The sequence below is a fragment of the Boleophthalmus pectinirostris genome, unplaced genomic scaffold (assembly GCF_026225935.1).
Source record: "Boleophthalmus pectinirostris isolate CB_2022bp ecotype Guang Dong unplaced genomic scaffold, ASM2622593v1 HiC_scaffold_8, whole genome shotgun sequence".
Classification (NCBI taxonomy): domain Eukaryota; kingdom Metazoa; phylum Chordata; class Actinopteri; order Gobiiformes; family Gobiidae; genus Boleophthalmus; species Boleophthalmus pectinirostris.
Window position 1 is genome coordinate 40,013,800 of NW_026571515.1, and position 14,468 is coordinate 40,028,267.

General features: G+C 38.1%; 1 protein-coding gene across 1 annotated transcript in view; it reads left to right on the forward strand.

Annotated features, from left to right (window-relative positions):
- hspg2 (heparan sulfate proteoglycan 2) overlaps window positions 1–14,468 on the forward strand; it is a 349,507-nt gene that overhangs the window by 190,503 nt on the left and 144,536 nt on the right. The window contains exons 6-11 of the mRNA XM_055166122.1: window positions 429–601; window positions 3,947–4,072; window positions 5,761–5,949; window positions 7,991–8,110; window positions 8,960–9,091; window positions 12,469–12,613. Coding sequence (XP_055022097.1) covers window positions 429–601; window positions 3,947–4,072; window positions 5,761–5,949; window positions 7,991–8,110; window positions 8,960–9,091; window positions 12,469–12,613 — 885 coding nt within the window. The remainder of the gene's footprint in view (window positions 1–428; window positions 602–3,946; window positions 4,073–5,760; window positions 5,950–7,990; window positions 8,111–8,959; window positions 9,092–12,468; window positions 12,614–14,468) is intronic.

The following is a 14,468-nucleotide window of genomic DNA, read 5'->3' on the forward strand; positions in this document are numbered from 1 at the left end:
TAAAATAAAAGCATAAATCTTATTTGGCCTCTCCCTTCTTGCTTCTCTGGAAATGATGTTACTTTGGCTCTAATACAACACAAAGTAATGGTTTTAACTTTCAATTTCCATGGAATCAGTCATGCAGATAATGAGCCAAATTCAGAAAATACTGTACTGTAAATGGGTTAAATTAGTTAAACGTGAGAATAGAAATTTACAGAAATACATTTTACTGAGTAGATATTTTTTTCTGGGAACGCAAGGTCAAGATCTATGTGTTATGAAAAGTCAAAAGGATTCTGATTATTTTATTACCAGTAAATTCATAATATTTCTTGCATCTCCCCGTGTCATTAAGCCTATCCATCCGTTTAATTGAAATATTTCTTTGTACCTCTAACCTGCTTGTTTGACCTCCATTCTCACTGTATTTTGTTTACTTACAGGAAAATGGTCCGAGACAACGGCGTGGACATATTTGTGGAGCTGGACGTAGGATCCGACTACAATAATAACGATGAGCAGATCCGCAGCGTTCTGTACAACGTGGTGAAAGAGGGCGCCATCGCGTCCTACGTCACCTCCGTACAGGGCTTTCAGTTCAGACGCCTCGGGGAAGGTAACAAGACGACCATTTTTGCTTTTTCTTTATTTGAGCCTCTTGTTACTTACATTATTATTATGTATTAAACATTTTACAGTTTTCTCTCCATAGCTAGATTTTATATAAACATCATATTATTAACAGATAGGCCAATCAAGATGTATATTTATATTGCTGCTATAGAAATTATTACAATAAATTATGATTTCGTTGGCCGTTTTGTTTAACTGATACAATAATCTCTTCTAAAAACGTAGCATGTATCCATATCGTGAAGGCTATACCTTTTTTCCACAATAAAAAATAGCATATCAGAGCCTATAATTAGTAGGGATGGTACAAGATCTCGTGCCACAAGATCTCAACCACCTTCTAGGCAGTGTTGGGGAGGAACAGATTACATGTACTGGAGTTACGTAATCAGAGTACAAATTATGAGTAACTGTATTCAGTTACAGTTACTGTTTCAGTGAGTGGTAATTAGATTACAGTTACTTTGTTGAAATAAATCGATTACATGGCGGTATTTTCCTGTTTTCCTGTTTTCACATTTTGAGCTATATCCCCCTTTTTTTTTCTTTCTTTTTTTTCCTGTAATTCCACTCATTGCCGAAACTAAACCAGGTCTAACCACAACTAAACCAGGACTAAAACCAGGTCTAAACTAGATCTAATCTAGATCTAAACCAGGTCTAAAACAGGTCTAAAACCAAGTCTAAACTAGGACTAAACCAGGACTAAAACAAGGTCTAAACTAGATCTAATCCAGGTCTAAAACAGGTCTAAACGAGGTCTAAAACCAGGACTAAACCAGGACTAAAACCAGGTCTAAAACCAGGACTAAACCAGGACTAAAACCAGGTCTAAACTAGATCTAAACCAGGTCTAAAACAGGTCTAAAAGCAGGTCCAGACCAGGACTAAACTAGGACTAAACCAGGACTACAACCAGGTCTAAAACAGGACTAAAACAGGATTTAAACAGGATTTAACAGGACTAAACCACACTGTGTGGACCGTGTCTCCTCTTCTTCTATCAATAATAGTTTTAATTTGTTTAAGTAAAGTCTGTGCTTTTTATTTTCTTTTATCAGACAAAACATCCTATGTGAAGATTTCCTCGTCTTTGCTTCTCTACAGCAAATCAAGTAATCCAAAGTATTCAGATTACATTACTCACTTTAAGTAATTTAATGGATTCCGTTACAAACTACATTTTGGAGTATGTAATCTGTAATCTGTAGGGGAATACATTTTAAAAGTCACCTTCCCAACACTGCTTCTAGGGCTGCCATGTTAGCAGTTCTAGTTGATAAAAAACGATAAATTGTTAATAAAACTAGACATTTAAATATACAGTAAAGAATCACTATACTTGGAATAAAATTAGATATTAAATAGTGCAGCGTAATAAAAATGTACAAGATAAAATATAATCTCAGTTGGATGAAAAACTATTATTTTAACTGAGTGACTAGGATATAAGTTGACTGAGTGATTAGAGTGACAGGTCTGTTAACACATTCTTCTCTTGAGGTTTAGGAAGTGTCTTAATGTGTCTTTGTCCTTTGTGTCTTTGTCCTGTACTGTCCTGCAGTGGAGCCTATCCCTATCCCAGGTCTGTGCTGGACCAGGTCTGCTGCATGGCGGTGACTGTGCTGTAGCATTAGAGAGAATAAAATTGATTTTAAATATGATTTTTTTAAATTGTTGTATGTTTGTTGTTGATTTCATTGATGATTGATGTTTTGATGTAACGCATGATTTGTTGTTGGAGTGTTGAGCATAATGATAACCTGAGCAATATGGTGATCAGTAGAAGTAATTTTTATTTGACTATATTCTACTTGTCATTTAGAGATATTGTTTGTTTTTTTATGGAACTTTTTTGATACAGGGTCCATCACCTGCATGTCTCCTTGGCGATGTTAGTAGTTTGCGTAGAATGTTCCACAGTATGGCATTAAAACCTCTATCTCCATGTAAACAAGCCAGTGACACAGGAAGGGCTGAACTATCTATTGTTTTGGACCAAAAATTGCAACCTCAGACAACCCGATTTTGGGAGCGTCAAAGTCACGTTTTTTTGCAGTGCTCCTAAAGCCCAATTAAAGGGTGAAGTTTAGTTCTGCGTCGACTTAACGCACATTGATGCCCTCTCCTTGTTGCTGTCATTTTTGATTTATGGAACTGCGTCGAGGTCTATGTGCTGCAAAGTAATTCACCACCACAACACTAGGAGGCAAAGATTTAAACCTGCTGTTAGTGTAAAGTTATTAACATAAACCATAAACACAGTAGAAGCACAGAACAGACTCACCATCAGCAGCACATCCTCTGTCACAGAGAGAACACTCATATTCCACTGAGTCGTGTCCTTTAGTCTGACAGAAGCTGAACCACATCAGGGCACACGGAGCGAGCTATTTTTTCAGTGCCTATAGTTTATGCAAATGAGCCATGTGATTTTAAGTTTAGTTTCAGTAAAATGTAAACAAATGCGCAAAGCTGCATTAAACACATTATTACTCAATGTATACTGAAAGAAAGGAAAGTGGAGTACAGGAAATGTCTGTAGAACGGTGGTAGAGAGGACCAATCACAGCCCTTATAACCTGCTTAAATTGGGCTTTATGGTCCAGCGTCAAATTGTTGCAGGACTCTAGTGTGATGTCAGTTTCTGTGATGTTTGCAAATGTTCCTGTGCACTGAAACTTGATTTGAAAAAAAATTGTGGATGAAATCAAAATTGCAATATCTGCCAGAAAAATCTCAATTAATTTTTTTTCTTAAATCATTCAGCCCTACCACCAGGCCAAGTTACAAGTCATATCTGTGGAAAGGTTTGTCCACTCACAGTAAGAATGTATGTTGAATAAATGCTAGATGAATATGCTTAATGCCATACTGTGGAACATTCCAGACAAAGCAGTAGCATCTCCATGGAGACACGCAGGTGATCACCCTCCTTTAGAAAAGTTCTGTAGTTCGCCTTTAAAGCAAGTCCGCGCTAATAACCATTGCAAAATTACCCCGATCCTCATTTTTAACCATAGGATTCAAAAGGGAGGTATTTCAATCCATTTCAAAGAAAAAAGGTTTAGGAATTTGATGAGTTGACCAACATTTATAAATAAACTCTGAACAGAAAATCACATATGCTGAAAAGAAACCCCACACTAAACCCCCAGTTCCTCCTCCTTTTCAATTCCTATGAAAAACTGCATAACGTTGAAAATTTTTCCATCTTACTGTATCATTCTAGTTTGCTGTGATTGGTAGCTTGCCGTGCGGTAATGCTCCTATCTTATCTGCAGTATTGTCTCGTCTTTTGACTCTTTTTTTCCCCCTTTTCTTACAGTGATCCCCAGTATCAGACCGTGCATGCCAGACGAGCACCGGTGTAGTGATGGAACCTGCATCCTCATGGAATATCTGTGCGACAACAGACCAGACTGCAGAGACATGAGTGACGAGCTCAACTGCGGTGAGGGCAGCTGCCGTGGTCGCGTTCATTTAAATCAAATCTATATGACTTTCGATCTTTTATTCATGAACATAAACAAGGCGGACTTCTAATCACTGCTGTTTAACACAAATTCTTACAAAGTCTGAACCAAAGCATATGTTCAATGCCTTTACGCTGATTTTACACTAGTTAATCATAAAACAGGAGTAAACTGAGGCCATAGTGGTGCAGTTGGTTAATAATATATTGTCATTGTATTTATGGGCTAGACACTTAAGCCATGTTGTCCCGCTCCATTTGCGCTGTTGGGCTGTAAAACTGTAACGTGTTATTTGTGACTTGTTACTGTCGTTTCAAAGTAATTTCGTTACATTACTGCTTTTAAAATGTAAGACAATACACGACTATTACATTACTTTTAAGTTACTCTCACCAAAATAACTGTGTGAACGATGCCGAACTTTTGCGCCGTATATGGACTGAACCAGGACTGAACCGAGGACTGAACCAGGACTAAATCAGGACTAAACCAGGTCTAAACCAGGTCCAAACCAGGTCTAAACCAGGATTAAACTAGGACTAAACCAGGTCTAAACCAGGATTAAACTAGGACTAAACTAGGTCTAAACCAGAGCTGAACCAGGACTAAACCATGTCTAAACCAGGACTGAACCAGGAGGATTGAACCAGGACTAAATGAGGTCTAAACCAGGTCTAAACCAGGATTAAACTAGGACTAAACTAGGTCTAAACCAGAGCTGAACCAGGACTAAACCATGTCTAAACCAGGACTGAACCAGGAGGACTGAACCAGGAGGATTGAACCAGGACTAAATCAGGACTAAATGAGGTCTAAACCAGGTCTAAACCAGAATTAAACGAGGACTAAACCAGATCTGAACCAGGACTGAACCAGGTCTAAACCAGAACTGAACCAGGTCTAAACCAGCTCTAAACTATTACTAAACTAGAATTACACCAGGTCTAAACCAGGACTAAACCAGGTCTAAACCAGGTCTAAACCAGGTCTAAACCAGGACTAACCAGGAACAAACCAGGACTAATCTTCAACTTCCAGTGGAGCAGGGTGTCCTCAAAGTGTGATCGGGTGTCAGTTGCATTTAGCCCCCTGGAGCGTGGAGTTCAGCGTCGGTCCTTTCGCCCACGGTCACCCGACAATCTACCCGGGTGCACCTCCGGCGTTTCACCACTGCTGATATTGCGGTGATTTTAGCGAATTAGTATGAAGAAAAACGAAAAACCAACCACTTCACTTAGCATTGTGACGTGTGTTACTCACATTTGTACTGAGTAAAATATATATTTTTTTTTTCCCTGTAATGTCGTACATTACAGCATTACAGCAAAAAGCAACGCATTACTGCAATTTGTTACTTTTATAACACGTTATCCCAACACTGTCCATTTGTAGTTATTTTAGTTGATTTAAAGAGGTCAAATCACACAGATTATTAAAAATGTATAGGCTTAAAAGTTAACAATAATACAGAAATTGTGCATTATGAAATACATTTTTTATGTTTTCTATAATGCATGTGTGGAATGTTTTACAGTTTTCAATATAAATGTTAATTAGGACGGGAGTAGATGCACAGCTTTGTTTCTACTTGTCCTCTTGAGCTATGTTTTGCAGATGCTCAGATAAAAAAAGTTGAACTAAATTAAACATATGCTTATTTCTGTAGAAACCGAGCCTCCCGTGATCCCCGTGACTCCTGGTCCTATCACGACGACCACCCCCGCCCGCAAGACCACGTACCCACGGCCGTGCAGAGCGGACCAGGCCACGTGCCAGAGCGGAGAGTGCATCCCCCGGGACTACATCTGCGACGGCCAGAGGGACTGCTCCGACGGCTCCGACGAGTTCAGATGCGGTGAGTCACACTGTAAAAGGAAACCAAAGAAGTGAGGAGGTCTAGTATGGTGGCTGAGTGGCTAAGACTTTCACCTCACAGCAAGAAGGTTCTGGGTTTGACTCCGGTGTCTGGGTGGGCTGGATTGGTTCTCTTTATATTTGTCAGGGAGATCCTCTTCTGTTTTGTCAGGTCATTGTGTGTCATAATTGGGTCCTGTGAAGTTCCCCAAGGGTCAGTGCTAGGACCAGTTTTGTTTGCCCTGTACTTTCTTCTACTCTGTGAAATAATAAGTAAGTTTAAGGGAGTATTTTTCCCGTATGTATTCAGTTGTTTGTCCTTGAAGACAGTGATCTCTGTGATAGGTATACATGAATGTTACTTTTGGGCATTCTGGGTTGGGATTAAACCCAAAAACAATTTCAGACAATAATTTAGACAAAAAAAAAAAAAGAAACAATCAAAAGTAAAATCCTCCAGCGAAGGTAGTCCTGACAAAGACTACCGTATTTTTTGGACTATAATTTGCTCTGGAGTCGCACCAGCCACAAAATGCATAATGAAGAAAAAAAAAACATATATAAGTCACACTTTTTGGGGGAAATTTATTTTATAAAATGAGAGACCAGGAACCGACATTTCATCTTGAAAGTCAAGTTCTAGTAATAACAATAGAACAGAGAACAACAGACTGTTAACGTCACATATGAACAGTTCTTCAGATAATTATAGCATAAACAGAACAGAACAAGTTTACTAAACTCTCCATCTCACTCCAAATCAATAAATCCATTCAATTCTTCATCCTCAGTGTCACTTCTGAACAACTGCACGACCTCCGGAGCTAAACAGGACGTCGCTTCCTCTTCCGTGTAGCTAAGAGTAGTAGTTATGTAGTAGTTCAGAGTATGTTTATTTCGAATACAAAATGACGACATGGCTAAGTAGCGAAACAAAAAAAGTTGAAGTGCAATATATATTTTTATCATTATACCATATTTTTCAGACTATAAGTTGTTCCTAAGTATGAGTCGCACCAGCCAAAAAATGTGTAATGAAAAAAAAAAAAAACATATATACGTTGCACCTGGACTATAAATCGCACTTTTTGGGGGAAATGTATTTTTAAATCAGAGACCAGGAACCGACATTTCATCTCCTGCGTAGCTGTCGTCAGACTCAGCATCAGTTCCAGTTAGAATTATTCCGGCCTTTCTGAATCTCGACAGGATGGTTTCGGTGTCACTGAAGTTCAGGCTTTGTCCATCCATCCAGTGACTTCCAGGAAAGTTGCATGGTGCATCCTCCCGGTTATCATGAAGCTGTGTTCTCCATCCCCGCTTTCCGCCAGTCCCTCACAAGTTTCTCGCTCACTCCAAACTTTCTTTCTGCTGTTTGATTAGCATTTTCAGCTGCAGATTTCATTACTTGCAGCAGGACAGTGGCTCTTTCTGCAGGAGACATGAGCAGTAGAGTGAAGTGACAGTGGTACAGGAGGAACAGGAGCAGCAGATACTGACACACAAGACTAGAGCCTCTCGCGACTGTTAGTGGGAAAATTTTAATACATAAGTCGCAGAAAACACCCAAACCATGAAAAAAATTGTGCCCGAGAGTCCGAAAAATATGGTAGATCAAGATTTGGAGATGGGTCCCCGGGCACGGCAATGCGGCACCCACTGCTCCTGACTGGTTGCCCCAGCAGGGAAATGATGGGTCAAATGCAGAGGAAACAGAGGGACAAATTTCCCTGGAGAGACAATAAAATGTGCCTTAACTTTAACCTCCAGTATTGCTGTTATGAGCTAGTATTTTCTAATGACAACTGAAAATGTAATATAAAACTTGATATTATTGTATTATGAGAAAGCATTAATGGACCCAACATGACCATTTCCTTTACAAAATCGCACAAATGCATTCTAAAAAGGTTTCACCGTGTCTGCGTATGTTTCCTCTGGCTTCTGCTGTTTCACAAATGCTCCTAAGTAATAGCAAATTACTGGAAGTCATAAACACAAATGATTAGAAATGGTTAAAATGTGTGTGTGTGATGTTGCAGGGACTCCCTCTCCGTGTGAGCCCAATGAGTTCAAATGTAAAAATGGCCGCTGTGCTCTCAAACTGTGGCGTTGTGATGGAGACAACGACTGTGAGGACAACTCTGATGAACTCGACTGTCGTAAGTACACGTTATGTTCTTGTTACTTTATTTTTAAGATGATAAAAGATAGGGATGGTGCAAGATCTCGTGAGATAAACTTGCTACAAGACATGAGAAAAATTATCTTGTGAGATTTTTTTCTATTTACTTTACATTTAGATTGACAACAAAAGATTAAAGGATTGGTAAGTTACATCTTTTACGAAGTTGTGGTTTCAAAAAGTGGGTCTTAGTGTTGCTAGATTATCAAAAAAAATCATTACCACGATTATTTTTGGTCAATATTGCAATATCACGATTATTCGAGCGATTATTTTTTTGTTACAGGATGCATTTATTCACAACATTTTGTTATTGATAATTTACGCAAAACTTTCGAATTTAAAATAAATATAGGCTACAAATATGAACCTTAGAGCAGTTTTGCGATGTATAAAACATAAAATGAATAAGACAGACTTTGAACATGAAATAAGACAGAAAAACATAAATGTCTCCAAAATGAATTATATATCCAACTGTTCGACAATCTCTATAATAAATATATGTATATATATACTTATTATTATAAAAAATATCCCCAAAAATTTTTTTTAAGCTTTAAATCATTTCAACTCAATTATATGAGTTTGAAGATCGTTTGACACACAAATTAAAATTTGATTAATTGCACAGCCTTAGTAGGTCTGCAATTACAACAAAAATATTAAATACAAAAATGTTAGTCAACAGGTTGACACATTTAAAATGATAGATTATGTGAAAATCTCATTTTGGACCTAATCTTGTATAAACTCGTCTGGTGAAAAGTATGTCTCGTCACACCCCTAATAAAAAATAAACTCCTTTACATATTCTGTTCTGTAGCCACGAAGGGTCCCGGTGACAGGTGCGCTCCGGAGCAGTTTGAATGCCTGAGTGACCGCACCTGTATCCCTGCCAGTTACCAGTGCGACGAGGAGCCCGACTGCCCCGACCGATCTGACGAGTACGGCTGCAGTAAGTCACCCCGGCGTTTATCTTTTTATCCTGCTGTGTTGCAATGAAACTTGTTATGAAAAACTGACTTCATTCATTTTTGATAGGTCTGTCACGATAATTATATCCACTTATAGTTCAACATATGAATGCTGGAACAGTACATTCTGGGGCTCAGTATTTATTGATTTGGGGTATTTTAGTTGGAATAAAGTCAGATTTGAGTTGTGGAGGGTTGAAAAAGTAACTTCAGTGGCTAATTATTGGTTCATTCTGTTGTCAGTGGCTTAAAGGTCCCATCTCATGCAAAATAAAATAATTTTCACATTGTATCTTCTGCACATATACAAGCACAATTTGGGTTTTGGAACATCCATTACACAATAGTTATGAAATCTTACTGATTTCTTGAAGGCAGTCACAGAAAGGGAAGCGCTTTGTGCTACGTCAAACGTATCATAAGTGTAGCTGCCGCGTCATCGTTGTAGCAGCTTTAGTTTGTTGTCAGGAGAGAGGGTGACAGAAATATGCTGCAATTTGTTAAAAAAAATGTATACAACACATATACTACTACAAGGCCCACACATCACTCTTAGAAGGTAGACAGCTTTGAAAAGTAGATTTTGCATGAGATGGGCCCTTTAAAGTAGATTCATTATTATTGTTTATTTCTCTGTAGCCACGTATCATGTCTCAAAATGTGTTATCGTGACAGGCCTAGTTTGAAATGTATTTTCATCAAAACATGCCCAAAGTTTTGTTCATGTTTGTGTCAGGGTTGTCATGCAGTTGGTAGTGCTCAATACTGGTTACATTTACTCAAGTACATTCACTTGAGTAACTTTTTTAACCATGTAATCCTACATGAGTCATTTATATTTAAGTGTAACAGTACTCTTACTTCAGTGTTTTTTTGCTCATCCCTCTGTGAATAGCTCTACAAAACACTCAAGTGTCAGTATTTTAATATTTCTTATATTTTTCAGACATGACTCATTTTTGCGGTCTGTCATTTGAAATTGCCAAGATTTTGTGTGTAACTGAATATTTTGTCCTTCTAATTACATTTACTTCAAATCATCATTACTCTTACTCTTGTGGTAGTCTCCAAAAATACTTTTTTTAACTTTAATATAATACTACTGCTTGAGTAATTTTATTTTGAAGTAACAGTTTACTTGAGTATGTATTTTGGACCAGTACCCACCATTAATAACATGTATCCTTTAACCTCAGTAATCACCCTTTCTCACTTCTTTGTCGCTGTGACTAATTTAGCAGTTCTTTTCTCACACGTGACACACTGGGCTTTTTGTGTTCGGGGGAATCCATTCCAGAGAACTGAAGGAGAATTGTCCGTCCATTTGAGTGAATTATTTGTCCCTTTGACTTTTAGCCATTTATCTGCTCCACTGAATGAGCTAATCCTGACCCGTGCCAGCTCCGCCTAATGCGCTTTTAACGAGAGCCTCAGCACTTTGTAATGTTTATCACACTTCACTGCGGAGGTGCCACACATATGGAAAAGGCATATTATCGAAAATGACGCTGTTTCAAGTTGAATGTTGAGTATACTGTCTGTAATAATAATAATTAAAGGCACTGTACCTGATTTTTACTGTTTTACAAAAGTGAAAGCAAAACTAGTTCATTTTAAATGGTTTGCAGTGGTCCCAAGTTATACCTCATACATTCCCAGCATCCTAATTATTCACTGCAATGAGTTTATAAGCACTTTTCACAACTTTCACAGACCTTACTGTAAAACTAACAACTAGCATGCTGATGAGCACTTGCATTATTGGACAATAAAATGGTTTTAGTTGGATAATTAGATGCAACTGTCCACAGCAGACATATTTTGACCTCAAGATACTAATTGATACTAAAACTAGAAACTCCTTTGAGCTTGAAGTCTTAAAGAAAAAAACTGATTTGGAAGTTTCTGGATTCAAATCAGAACTAGTAAAAGACCACATACAAAAGATTAGATTTTATGTTGATAATTACATACAGTTGTGTGTACAGTTTGTGTATGTGTGTTTTCTATTATTACTGCATAGTACAAAGTGATATTTCTGCACTTTTGACATACATTTATTTATTTACTTATTACTTATTCGCTTGTTTGTCTTCTCTGTGCTCGCCCGGCACAAGGAGCAAGCTGTTTTTTTCAGTGCTTATAGTTTATGCAAATGAGCCATGGGGTTTTAAGTTTCGTTAAAGTAAAACATAAACAAATGTGCACAAAGCTACATTAAACACATTTTATTATCTCAAACAGGCTGATGTGGCTCTAGAGTCGTTATGGTTTATATGCTGTGAAATTTAGTCATGTAAAGTTTATTTATGCAAAAGATTTAAATGAATAATCTGATGCTGTGTAGAACTTGTACACTAGTGTTTGGAAATGTTGGGTTTAATCTGCAGTGGATTATGAGATACCTCAGAGCTCCTTACTACTGGTGAGGAACATGGATCTAATAAAATAAGGAACCTCCCTACTAAAGGAGCTCATGGTTCTAGTTATCGTACGGTTAACAGAGCTAATGCAAAGATGAGCTTGAGCCGAGTTGAGTTGTTTTATTTTTGAACTAGAAAAGCACTCAGAGAGCGCAGACCTCTGCCAAGGACTACCCCCATTTTTTATATAGATTGCGATAAAATCAGTCTTCTGGATCAGATCCGGATCAGCCTTTGGAATATGAAAGAGGATCCCATTGTCCATCCCTGAGTCAAATTTCATGGGGTTTGGTCAATAATTAACCCAGATATTGAGAAACAAAATTTTTGGCCCCATTTACCACAATGTTAACTAAAATTTCAAAGTGATCCAGAATCCAGGATTTCTTCTGGATCACCCCCAAAATGAAATCAGTTCTTCCTTTTCACATTTCCAACAAATCCTGAAAATTTCATCAAAATCGGTCCATAACGTTTTGAGTTATGTTGCTAAAAGACAAACAAACAAACAAACAAACAGACAAACGCCGGCAAAACATAACCTCCTTGGCGGAGGTAATGAAAAGAAAGCCATATGTGTTATTTCTTCCTTTATTTTACAGTTAAATTATTACTTTGTCTATTAGGGATTCTTTTTTTTTTTTTTTTTTTTTTTTATGTCGTAGAAGCACTTTGTTCCTACATGAAAAACCTACCTCTTTGCACTTTGATAAAAAAAAAAAAAAAGACCTTGTGGAATTTGGCATGTTTGTTTTTGCAGTAGTTTTTCTGGGGTTATTTTTTCTGTACAGATATCGAGATATATATCATATATATAAATATAGCAAAATATATCGAGATATAGTTTTTGCTCCATATCGCCCTAATCAGACTAATAAACACCTACATTATATTTACATAATCATTTGTCCATGTGCCCCTCCTCTTGTTCACAGCCGCTCCCTCGGTGATCAGCCCCCCGGAGGAGTCAGTGCAGGCGGCGCGAGGCTCCACGGTCACCTTCACCTGTCAGGCCACTGGAGTCCCCACCCCCATCATCACCTGGAGACTCAACTGGGGACACATCCCGGCCAGCTCCAGGTAAACACTATGTAACTTTTTGGTTTGCCGTCCATCACCTGCTTTTTTCTCCGGATATGTTGCTGTGCCTGGAATGTTCCACAGTATGACATTAAACTACTTTACATTTATACAGATGGTTTTATAGCTCAATATCCCTAGAAAAACAGGGGTGGGGTTGCCTCTCCACAGATCTGGTCTGGTTTGGTCTCCATGAAGACAGTAGAAAGGTTTAATCCACACTGAAACATTCCTGGCAAAGTAATAACACCTCCATGGAGAAAAGGATTTGATGGACCTTTCCCAGAAAAGTTACACATTGCAACTTAAATCAAGGGTTGGGCTTAAGAGATGGGGCTGGGATAGTAATTAAGTAGTTACCAAGACTGAGTAATTCTTAATAAATTATAGAGCATTATGAGTCAAGTCTTTGTTCGTGCTTTATTGGGGCTATTAAAAGTTATAAAATGTTACCAAGAAACTTACCGCTGCAGCATTTATAACAAAGGCTCATTTGCATAGTCTGTACCTAGAAGGGCTTTTCCAAAACAACAAATTCACAGAGAAATTTTGCTTGAATTGAAAGAAAATATCTTAGCGGGAGAGTTGTGAGAATTGTGATGGTACATGTTCGTGGAAAGTTCCAGATTGAGAGCATGCCTGTTGACGTTGAAGCCGCGCAGAACCATATGTTGCACAAACACATATGCTTCTGATAAGACTCTAATTACTCTGAAGCACCATACACACTCCACTCGATAGTTGTGCATGTGTGTGATCTGTCAGTTTGTTTCTACAACGGGTCAAATGCAGAGGACAATTCAAGAGTGGCTTAAAGTTTATTACGCAAAAAGGACTCTTGTGAGCTTTAAGCAATGTTAAAATGTTGTTTCCTCGTCAGAAACATACCCGGGGTTGGGTTTTGTTTCGTTCACATGTTTGAGTAACCTTTTATTATCAGAAAGTTTATACTTTATCTCCAAAGCTCACAATGCTCTCTTCCACATTGTGATGTCATGAAGCAGTAGTCTTCAAGTTAACAGTTACTGAAAATAGTGTAAGGTGGATCCTTTAACCTTATCTTAAATCTACAGTATGTAACTTATGAGCCAGAAAATACTAAAATAAAGTGCCAGATTTTTCTGACTATTAGTGGCTCTGGAGTATAAGTCACACCAGCCAAAAAATGTGTAATGAAGAAGAAAAAAACATAATAAGTCGCACTTTTGGGGGGGAATTTGTTTTATAAAATCAGAAATCAGGACCTGACATTTCATCATGAAGAGAAGTTCTAGTAATAAAAGTAGGACAGAGAACAACAGACTGTTAACGTCACATATGAACAGTTCTTCAGATAATTATAGCATAAACAGAACAGAACAAGTTTACCAAACTCTCCATCTCACTCCAAATCACTAAATCCATTCAATTCTTCATCCTCGGTGTCACTTCTGAACAACTCGGCCTCGACCTCTGGAGGTAAACATAGCGCCGCTTCCTCTTCTGTGTAGCTGTCGTCAGACTCAGCATCAGTTCCAGTTAAATTTATTTCAGCTTTTCTGAATCCCAACAGGATGGTTTCGGTGTCATTGAAGGGAAAGTTGCATGGTGCATCCTCCCGGTGTCACAAATTTCCCACTCACTCCAAACTTTCTTTCTGCTGCTCGATTAGAGTTTTCAGCTGCAGATTTCACGACTTGCAGCTTGTAATCTGCAAAATACGATTTTGATTGATTTTTTTGGGGATCATTTGTGTTCAGTCTTCTCAGTCTCTATAAGTTTGAAGTGTTTAAATGTTAAATTGTTCAGTGGTGCAGAAGCAATGGTGCGATCGACTGACATGATGCAGACAGGACAGAGGCTCTTTCTGCAGGAG